Raw genomic sequence first — 11,564 nt, forward strand, 5'->3', positions numbered from 1 at the left:
TATATATATATATATATATATCCATTTATATACATGTATATATACATACATACATCATATATATGTATATATACATACATACAAACATATACACATTTACATACATAACAAACTTATATTGACGCACATTTACATACATACATACGTAAATAAACACATATATACATACATATATATACACATATGTATACATACATATACACATATACATACATATACAAATATACATATCTATACATACACAAATATAAACATATGTACATATATAGAAACATACGTACATACATATTTACATATTGTATATGGCAAAAATGCCAACACGACTCTCAAGGGATCGAACGGTAAGGAATAGAGACTCAGGCAATCAAATTTTTAAATTAAAGAATTGGATGTGAACAAACAAACAGGCAACCGACTACACTGTGAATCGACCGAAAGATCTACCGACTGACAAAACCATCGACCAATGGACCTCTCATAAAATTTGATCGACTTCTTTTGATCGATCGAACGGTCTGCTCGATGAAATTGAACTAATATATGTGGTCTATCCACATGACCAGTCGAGCCAAAAATTCTGGCGATCGATAGATATTATATTGCAATGCATCATAATATAATTTTCATTCGGCATCTACATTGATTCAACTATTCAAATTGTTATGATAAAAATTCCCTCCTATTTATGTAGTTGTATTTTGAGACCCCTATAAGTAGGCAGTCACAACATAAATAAATGGACATTTCACTCTCTTTCCCCTCTCTCTCTCTCTCTCTCTCTCTCTCTCTCTCTCTCTCTCTCTCTCTCTCTCATTTCTCCTCTCAGCTCTGACTCTTGGAGTGTGTTTTTCAAAAAACAATTCATGATTTAACATCCTAAAAGGTTATACGACGAGCATGTACATGCTACAAACAAGAAGCAGAGCACATTACGAAAGAGAATCATACCAAAGAGATGCAGCATCGATTGATTTTACAAGGGAGTCAGTGAATCAAGAGATTCAACAACAAGTTTAGGAGTTGCGGGAGCAGATGATGGGTCAATTTGAGGCACTTCGATAAAAACTTTTTTGAAAGAATAATCAACAACCACTTCTGGAGGTGTGATCTTGGGGACCTCACCCTCAAGGAGTTCCCCTGGAGCATCTGTTAGTGCCCAACTACTGTGTGAGCAATCGGGTGATCGAATGGCAAGGAGATTCCCAGCACATGGAAAACACCGTGTCTACGCTGATGGTTAGGCATCGAGTAGAACATGTTGAAGCACATGTTCATCTGCCCGCAAACAATGCTTTCACTCAACAAATCATGGAGGTAATATCACCAGTAAAGTTAAGGATTCCACATTTGGATCCTTACAGAGGAAAAGTGATCCAACCAATCAGGTGACCACTTCGAATCATTGATCATAGTATTGCAGATCAACGACGTGACAAAGTGCAAATTTTCTTGATAACATTGAAGGAGTCTGGTCTTCGGTGGTTCCTCAATCTACCAATTGGTAATATTGTTGATTTCAAGAAACTTTTGTAGCGTATTTCACCAATGTGCATAAGCCGAGGAAGACGTTCTAGACTTTGCCTCAAGTAAAACAAGGAAAGAATGAAAGCCTACGGGTTTACATCACTTGTTTCCAGAAAGAGATGTTAGAAATTAAGTATTTACAACCTATGATTGCCCAGACTACTTTGGCACAAGAAGTTAGAGATTGATGATTCAAGTGTGACTTAAACTTGTTCGCACCAAAGTCTTTTCCCAAACTATTGGAGATGACCAACAGTCATATTGTTGTCGAGGAGGCTCTTACTAGCCGCTCTAGTGTCAAACTAGAATTGACTAACCGTCAATCAAAAAATTGGAAGGCGTGAGACAAAGGAAAAAAGATGAAGGATAACTAGAATCCTGTGGTCGTCTGTGTTATAGCAACAACCAACGACCTTGAGATAACTGAGGCAGCAACAAGAGCAATCAAGGTCAGAATTGAGATTCTAAACAGTGACCATCTTAGTATTACGAGCAGTTGCATATATATGAGGAGATGCAAGGTTTAACCCCACCGAATATTTCAATGGTTGAGTTAGTTGATGTCATACAAAATAACGAGTACTTTAGAAAAACCCCTTTGATGAAGGTCGGCCCTATGCTCCGGTACCGAAACAATTACTGTGATTACCATCCTGATCATGGGCATGACACGAAGTAGTTTTTCCATCTCCAAAACTTGGTGGAGGAACAGATTAAGGCCAGGAAGCTTAAGGAATTTGTCACTGTCGGGGGTGCATACTCGGCGACAGGGAAAGTCCCCAGCTGAGGAACCATCGAAAAGATCGGTCAAATAAAACGAAGTACATAATGCCATAATTATCCTAGCTATCTTTGAGAGAGGTGAGGAGTCATATCATCTATCTAGTCATAGGAGGCATCAATCAGAAAAGGTATGTCATGTTGCTTCTTATAAGAATAACCATCCTCCCATTATTTTTACAGATGTTGATCTTCCATCGAAAGAAAATCCCCGTAATGATATGATCGCCATGATTGTGTTATTTAACAACTATCAGGTGGGTAGCATCTTGGTCGACACTAGAAGTTCAGTAAAAATTCTCTTCAAAATAGTATTTGACAAGATTATGCTAATAAATGCTGGTTTGCAGTACGGGTCAGTCCACTGTTTGGATTCTCTGGTGAGAGAAAAGAGGATATGGGTTTCATTGCTCTAAGAATCTCATGGGGCCAGTGAGAGAAGCAATACACCAGCACGGAGGGCTTTCTAGTGATTGAGTCCTCTCCAACATACAATGTATTTTTGGTCAACCATTGCTGAATAATTATCGAACAGTGCCTTCGACCTACCATGCAGAGGTGAAGTTTTCTAATGATGGAGAGATTATCACAGGTCGGAGGAACTTGGAGCAGTCAAGGAGTTGCTACCTTCGAGCGGTCACAAGCGTCGATCATGAGCCGATCGACATCTGGATTCAAAGGGAAGTGGGTCTCAAGACCAATGAAACAATTCTCGAAGTACCTGCATCCAACAAAGGAGACCCTAATGAAGTTTTTCTAATCAGTGAAAGCTTTGAAACAGGATACATAAGTTTGCTGATCCAGGCCCTTCACAAGCATCAGAAGATCTTTGCTTGGATAGCGACGGAGATGCCTAGGATTTTAGTCAATGTTGCTTGCTATGAGTTGAAAATTAGCCCAACTGCTCGACCAGTGCAGCAAAAGATTAGATCAACCACTAGAAATTTGGCCTAGCTAATAAAGGTGGAGGTCCATAAGTTGAAGGAGGTTGGCTATATCCGAGAGGTCCAAAACCCAACCTGGCATTTAAACGTTATAATGGTTCAGAAGTCTAACAATAAGTGGAGAAGGTGTGTTGACTTCACAAACCTCAATGTTGCTTGCCCGAAAGACACTTATCTATTGCCCAAGATTGACACATTGATGGATGCAGTGGTTGGGTACTCTATGATGAGTTTTCTTGAATCTTTCTCCTGCTAACACCAAATAAATATCCATCTAGCCAACGCAGTGAAGAAAACTGTTATCACTTTTTTCTTTTGATGTAATGCCTTTTGAGATAAAAAATGGTGTGGCAACCTATCAACATCTCATTGATGCAATTTTTATAAATCAAAAATTAAAAAAATGTTGAAGTGTTTGTGGATGATGTGTTAGTTAAAAGTAAATAGGTCGAACAACACATAGAAGATTTAATAGAAACATTCAAACAATCAACAAATTTAATATGAAGTTTAATCCCTTGAAATGTACTTTTGGAGCATTGATTAGCAAATTCTTGACAACCTTAAAAAGTAAAAGCAGTTTTGGACATCTCATCTCCACGAAACATCGAGGAAGTCCAAAAGTTGATAGGTCGAATAGCAAGGCTCGGCCAATTCTTCTCAAAGTCAGGTGACATAAGTGTGGCATTTTCCATAGAGGCGACCCGGTCGACCAGCTCAGGTTCGGGTGTTGATCGTTGTTTTTTCTTCTTTTCCACTATGGCAGAAGCAGGAAAAAAAAAGCCTTCCAGAGCTAAAAGGTGAAAGTCAACATCTTTCTTGCTCAAAACGTCAGCGAAAATGTCAGTCAAGGGACCAAGGAATGTTAGATGAAATGCACAGATCATTAGACTTTTTGTCCTATTTATAGGGTTCATTGGGCACGAAATGCAAGGGAGAATTTATTATTAAATTAAAATTTTCATTTACTATATCATTTATTTCTCAATAATTTTTTTGTCCTTATCGTAGCTATCACTATCAAAGAGCAAAAAATTGGAGAACTAATATGTATATGACAAAAATGCCAACACCAATCTCAAAGTGATCAAGTGGCTAGGAATGGAGATCAAGGCGATCGAATTTTCAAATTAAAGATGGATGCCAACAAACAAATAGCCGACCAACTACACAGCAAATCGACCAACAGAACCATCGACTGATGGACCTCTCACCGAAATCAATTGGCTTTCCTTCGATCGATTCACCAGTTCCCTTTGGCGTAATTGAACTGATATATGATCTCCATAAACATGACCATTCAAGCCGAAACTTCCAGCGATCTACAGACATTATATTTCATTTGCATTATAATATACTTTCATTCAAAATATATATCAATTCAGTTATTCAAACACTAATAATAATTGTTTCCTCCTCTTTATGTAACTATATTTTGAAACCCTATAAATAGGCGGCCACCACATAAATAAAGTGATTTTTCACTCTCTTTAGACTCTCTCTCTCTCCTCATCAGAGCTCTCAAGGCATGCTTTCCAAAAGACAACTTAAGAGTCAACACCAACACATACATACATACAAACAAATATATGCATAAATAAATATGTTCTTCCACTTATGCAAATTCTTCGTAGTCACATACAAAATTTATCAGAAATATCGTATAATCAAATACCTCGATTAAATTTTTAAATATTAATGATAAAAATTTATTTTAAATATACCAAATAATTTAAATTTAAATGAAATGAATAATACGGCCTCTATTACTATTTCTTTTGTTATGAAAAAATAAGTGTTCTATAATTTTTCTATTATTATTATTATTATTATTATTATTATTATATGAAAATACAATACATTTCACACAAAGGCATACATACGTAATTTCTAATCAGATTTTTCTCATGCTTTATTCTTAAGGTCTCGATTATTTGCTTCCAGTGAAAGAAATCATATATCTTTCATTATTGAATTATAAATTATACTAATTATATTTTATCCATTTTCATTTTGAAATAAATAATTAAAACCTTCATTTATATGATATTATTATATTTATAATAATAAATTTATTATTTTGAACATTTGAATTAAAAATTTTTAACTAAAAATAGTTAAATTACATGAATTATATACATTATTCCTGCTACAAAATAATTTATTTTACTTCGAAAAAAATATTATACTTTCTTAATGATACATGAAAATGTTCTGCATTTCATAATGGTATACATTACACGTGTAAGAAAAATAAATAAATAATTAACAGGATGAAATAATAAACAAACAAAGTTAGCTGATTTAAATCGTATTTAAGTGATTGAAAATTATAGCAAAAATATTATACTCAAGCATATTGTTATTAAAATAATAGAAAATAAATTTTGGATAAGAGGCAAAATAACATTCCGTGGCGATGAATTTAGAAACTCGACAACAAAATAATATTAACAATGGGACGTCGCAAAATCACATAAAAGTTTCGGGATTTAAAACGTCACTATTAGGGGGTGTAAACGAGCCGAATACGAGCGAGCCCAGCTAAGGCTCAGCTTGTGTTTGTCTAGTTTATATTTCGAGCTCAAAAAGTGTGTTCTTGTTTGGCCCGTTTGCTTATCAAGCCGAACACGAGCTGTTCACGAACAAAGAGTCGTTTTGGCAACCCGAATCACGTAGTCTTAAGATGTTAAGGGTTGGAACGAGATTTAAATATTATCGTTTATATTAAAACATCATTTGAATCTAATTTAATAAATTGAATTCTATTTTCTTAATTAATTCGAGCCAAAACGAGTCGAACACGAAAGAACAAATTTTTGTGTGTTATTCATGTTTGGCTCGTTAACTAAGCAAACGAGCCAAATACAAGTTGTTCGCCAACAACAAGCTATTTTGACAATCCTAGTTACTACGGATAGAGTTTTAATCCAATGTCCATCCAAAAGAAAACTTCTAATAAGTGTCACAAATCATCACTTACGCCTCTTGGACTTGTTCTTGGTTTCAAGCCTTTGCCTTGCTGCCTGGAACTCTTCCTCAGATGGCTCTGGATCTCCGGTCGGAACATGCTTTGCCATAATGGATGAAATAACAGAATTAAATTGCGCTTTACGGCCGCTTTGTCGTTGGGAAATAAGTGCAACAAGATCGGTATCTGTTTGCGCTTTTGATTTCATTTTCCTGGCTAAAGGATCTTTTGGTGGCTCAATCGAAGATACTTTCTTTGCCCACTTCTGATATGCTTTGGTTGTTTTGAGTTCTCCTACAAGTTTGTGAATGAGTCGGCATCATAAAATTGCAGGCCAGAGATAGAAAAAGTAACATTTTGGATTACAAGACAACAAAAAAAAGGCTAAAAAATGAAAAATAATAATAAAAGATAAAACTTTGATTACTGATTTGAGATGAGTTGGGATGCCAAAAAGGGCTGCTCCTTAGAATTAAGTTTCATGACCAGTTTCAGAGAACATACTCAAAAGTATAAGCTATTTTGTTATTTGAAGCATGGCTTTCCAGAAAAATATGCAACTATGAGCTTTGAAGTTTAGTTTAATTTAGTAGAGGGTCATGGGTTGAATCTTACACTCGCAATCAGAGCTTTGAAGCTCTAAGTTTTAAATTTAATTACCAAATAAAATTCCTCTTTTATTTTCTAGTTTTCTTTCAAATTCTGACACTTTAAAACACGCCTTTACTGTTTTAGGAATAAATTCTATCTTCTTCATTTTTTTTCTATGATTTTCTACATTTTTATGAATAAAATGATGAAGCATCGATAATTCATATGCATTAACTTTCTAATTCAATATTATATCATTTGCATTTTTATCGTGAAGTCATAGTTTGACTTAAATGCTGGTTCATGCCACGCATGCTTACTGAAATTTCAGATTTATCAATTAGTAAAACCTCAGGTGTTCTCCCTTCAAAATAGAAAATCTTATTCTTCCAGCTTTGAAGTTATTGTCACGCTCCGTCGTCTTCTAGAAATTGGCAAGGCAAGCATGGGATGGAAAATTCTAGAGAATATCAGATTGTAAAAATCAATTCAAAAGAGTTTAGAAGATTTCACCCAATTCTAGAGAATACGAGAAGGAAGGGCTCCAAAGAGAAATCAAGAATAACCTATAAAATTTTATGCCTATGTATGTATGTATGTATAGTAGAGAACTCTCTAGAAACTAGGTTATTCTCATGGAATCCAGAAGTTTCCCTTGGGTTTGGAATGGGCTATAAATAGGAATCCCCTCCCACATTTGTGTGAACCGAAGAAAATCTTCCAAGCTTTCAAACATTCAAATGTTGTAATCTTTCTTTCTTAGTGAAGTGTTTCTTTCTCCAATATTTCTCCATATTCTTCTCCCAAAAGTGTTGTGTGCTTACAAGTCTCAGTGTTGTGAGGAATAGTCTGATTTAGTGCCAAGGAAAAGCACTAAAGCCGCACGGGTGACTAGAGATAAGTTAGTCCGCGACAGTTGGCATCAGAGCCACGATTTGAAGGTAAAACAAAATGCTTCAGAGGGCAAGTAATGGAGTTTGAAGTCACTGATGTGGAATTACCTCAACAAGCGCGAGGTCTTCATGAGCAACAAGATCTAGTTGCATTCAAACCACATGGGAGGTCCAAGAAGATCATGCACGGCTTTGATTCTCGTCTTGCTCGGGTGGAGGAGACAATGAATGGCGTGGAGGCCCGGATAGAAGATCTTGACCAAAAGGTAGATGGACTCAAGGAGGAGGATATCATAATCCATTCAACGATTAGAGGTATGATACTCCAACTAGAGGAATCCTTAAGGGATCAGATGACTAAGATGCAAGAAGATTTGATGGGGAAGCTCCAAGAGGTACGAAGAGCCGATGAAGAAGAGATGAGCGGCGTACGTGCTAGCTTGGAGGACATGCGTTGAGACATCTCGCTATGCAAGAGGGCACTAGCGACACCCACCAACCATCACACATTCGAAGCTAAGAGGATTGAAATTTCAAAACCAAAGAGTTTTGGAAGAGCTCGCAAAGTGAAGGAAGTTGGCAAGGACTTGAACAATACTTTGGATCGATGAGGATTACGAATGAAGAGGTATGAATACAATCTGTAACTCTTTATCGCTCAGACATCGTTGTGTTGTGGTGACGAAGGTGATGAGATATAGAGAAAGGTATGTGCACTATATCTACTTTTGATGACTTCAGAAGGGAGCTAAAGAAGCAATTATATTCCGAGAATGCGGAGGATGAGGCTAGAGACCAATTGTGAAGGTTCAAACAAGAGGAATTGATTCGGGAATATATTTGGGAGTTCACAAGCTTGGTTCTTAAAATTCCTGACATGCCTGACAAAGATGTTCTTTTCAACTTCATTGATGGACTCCAACGGTGGGGCAAAAACTGAGCTTAGGAGGCGCAGAGTGCAAGTTCTTGCCACTATCATCGCAGTCGTCGAATGCTTGATTAATTACTCAAAAGAGTCAACAAAGCTTAAAGATAAGAAGAGTGCATGTGTTAAAGGTAGAGAAGACAATGATCAACACAAGAGACCCGCCACGAATTGACTTCATCCAAAGCCAAAGACAAATGATAGCCTAAAAATGGCAAAAACTAAACCACACAACAAGTGCTTTCTTTATAATGAACCACATTGTGCAAGAGATTGTCCTCAGAAGAAGGCTCTAAACTATCTCCTTGCAAGCCATCAAGAGAAAGAAAGTGGTGATATGACAGCACAGGTGGGGTTAATACAACTGTTGAATGAGATGCAAGCTCCAACAAAACCCCAAACAAAGGGGTTACTCTTTTTGGAGATAGTAATAGACGGAAAAACCACTAGAGCAATGGTGGACACAGGTACTTCCCATAACTTCATCTCGGTCAAGGAAGCAAAGAGATTGGTTTTGCAGATGACTGGAGAATGTGGCTCTATCAAGGTGGTCAATTCAGCAGTAAGGCCAATCCATAGAATAGCCAGGAGAGTAAAGGTCAGTATTGGAGCGTGGTTAGGTACCTTAGACTTCTCTGTCATTTCGATAGATGATTTTAAAGTTGTTCTAGGGATAAATTTCTTGGATCAAGCAAGAGCATTCTCAATGACCTTCGCCAATAGCATGTGCATCATGAAAGAGAATCAAGCTTGCTTAATACCGATAACAAGGGCTAACAAGCAGGAAGTCAAAGTGTTATCGGTCATCTAATTTATCTAATTCAAAAGGGGCATTCCAAAAGACAAGAGGAAGCAAAGAGATTGGTTTTGCAGATGACTGAATGATGAGGCTCCATCAAAGTGGCCAATTCAGTAGTAAGGTCAATCCATGGAATAGCCAGGTGAGTAAAAACCAGTATTGGAGCGTGGTCAAGTACCTTAGACTTCTCTGTCATTCTGATGGATGATTTTAAAGTTGTTCTAAGTATAAACTTCTTGGAATCAAGCAAGAGCATTCCCAATGAGAGCATTCCCAATGACCTTCGTCAATAGCATGTGCATCATGGAAGAGAATTAAGCTTACTTAGTACCGATAACAAAGGCTAACAAGCAGAAAGTCAAAGTGTTATTGGTCATCTAATTCAAAAAGAGCATTCCAAAAGACAAGAGGAGTTGGCTATTTTTCACGACTCCAATGAAAAAGCAAAGCCCCAAAAAATCATGCCAAGGGAAGTGGTGGAGACTCTTAAGGAACTACCACCGAGAAGGGAGAAAAATCATCTGATAAGGATGGAGCCAAGGACTAAGCCGTCAGTCATGAAGTCTCACTATATGGCACCCCTCCCCTATACCACCAAGAGAAAACCTAAGTTTGTCAAGAGCAAACAAAGGAAGTTGGTCCAAGTACCAAGGGAAAGCCGCAATGAGGGCATCTTGAACTTAAGTGAGAGAGAGTGGCATGTTCTGCCATCCTCTAAAAATTGACAAGGCAAGCATGGGATGAAAAATTCTAGAGAAGATCAGAATGTAAAGAGCAATTCAAGGGATTCTAGAAGATTTCACCCAATTCTAGAGAATATGAGAAGGAAAGCCTCCAAGGAGAAATCAAGAATAACCTAGAAAGTTCTAGGGCTCTGTATGTATAGTAGAGAACTCTCTAAGAACTAGGCTATTCTCATGTAATTTAGAAGTTTCCCTTGGGCTTGGAGGGGAATATAAATAGGAATCCCTCCCCTCCTTTGTGAGCATCGAAGAAAACCTTCCAAACTTCCAAGCATTCAAATGTTGTAATCTTTCTTTCTTATTAAAGTTTTTTTTTCCTCCAATTATTCTTCTCCCAAGAGTGTTTTGTGCTTAGAAGTCCAAGTGTTGTGAGTAATAGGCAGATTTAGTGCCAAAGAAGAGCGCTAAAGTCGCACGGGTGACTAGAGATAAGTTAGTCTGTGACATTATGCTTCACTTTACAAGGGATTAAAAATTTCACCTAGCACTCTCATTTTTAAACATTATCTGTGAGCGCCAAATATAAAGAGTCAAATTATTTTTAAGAGATGTAAAAATGAAAGCCAAACCTTCATTTATTGCCTCATTTATGATGTCCATAAACCGGTGAGAGTCAAGTTCTCGATAGGAACAGATCATAGAACAAAAGAGCCTACAAAGAAACCAACAATTAAAGATTTGCCAGATGGTAAAAGCTCATAAGCGAGTTTATCAGATTGCAAACATTCTAAGCTACAAAAAACCAAAACACTTGAAAAGACAAGTAAACTCAAATTTGTTTACCTGTCCATATTACCCTTGTATTTTGTGTATAGATCCTTCAAATCTTTTTTCTCTGAATCTGATCCCCGGTAGTTTGCCTCAAATTCTTCAATATCAGCCTCCGTAACCTAAATCCATGAAGAAACATTTCTAAATAACGAATAAATAAAGATTGAGAATCGAATCATAGAATTGATACTTCAAGCAGGAAAATTTTCAGAAGTACCCTCTTATAGATTGATCGGAAGTACTCTTGAAGATTATCAGCTGCATTTCCTACAAGCATCTGATTGATAAAACAATTATGATCAAGGTATGGCTTTGCTGGGAATGAGTTAAAATCATATGAAAGAAAACGCTCTAAGAATTTACATCATCATCAACCAAACCAATCTGATCATATAGAGTTCTTTTATCCTCATCACCTAAAACAGATATCACCTTCTGCAAAAGCTGAAATTTCTCTTTCGCTTCCTAAAAAGGAAAAAAGTGGTCAGAGAAAAGGCAGAAGGCATTGCAATAAATAAACAGGTACACTGTAAGCATAGGCAGCGCTGTACATCATCTCCAGGATTCTTATCAGGATGAAGCCGGAGAGCCAACTTGTAGTATGCCTTCTTTATTTCCTGCTG

The 11,564-nt window shown here is 36.9% G+C and overlaps 1 protein-coding gene across 1 annotated transcript; it reads right to left on the minus strand.

Moving 5' to 3' along the window:
* Window positions 1-6,091: 6,091 nt before the first annotated feature.
* Window positions 6,092-11,555, minus strand: LOC110024028 (chaperone protein dnaJ 6-like; the record flags this gene model as incomplete). The annotated part of the gene is given in 6 exon segments (XM_020723744.1): window positions 6,092-6,513; window positions 10,740-10,822; window positions 10,954-11,060; window positions 11,159-11,218; window positions 11,305-11,406; window positions 11,493-11,555. Coding segments are annotated over 6 exon segments (705 nt in total), but the record flags the coding sequence as incomplete, so codon positions are not given.
* Between the last annotated feature and the right edge of the window lie 9 nt (window positions 11,556-11,564).

The sequence above is a fragment of the Phalaenopsis equestris genome, unplaced genomic scaffold, assembly GCF_001263595.1.
Source record: "Phalaenopsis equestris unplaced genomic scaffold, ASM126359v1 Scaffold000240, whole genome shotgun sequence".
In the NCBI taxonomy this organism is placed as follows: Eukaryota; Viridiplantae; Streptophyta; class Magnoliopsida; order Asparagales; family Orchidaceae; genus Phalaenopsis; species Phalaenopsis equestris.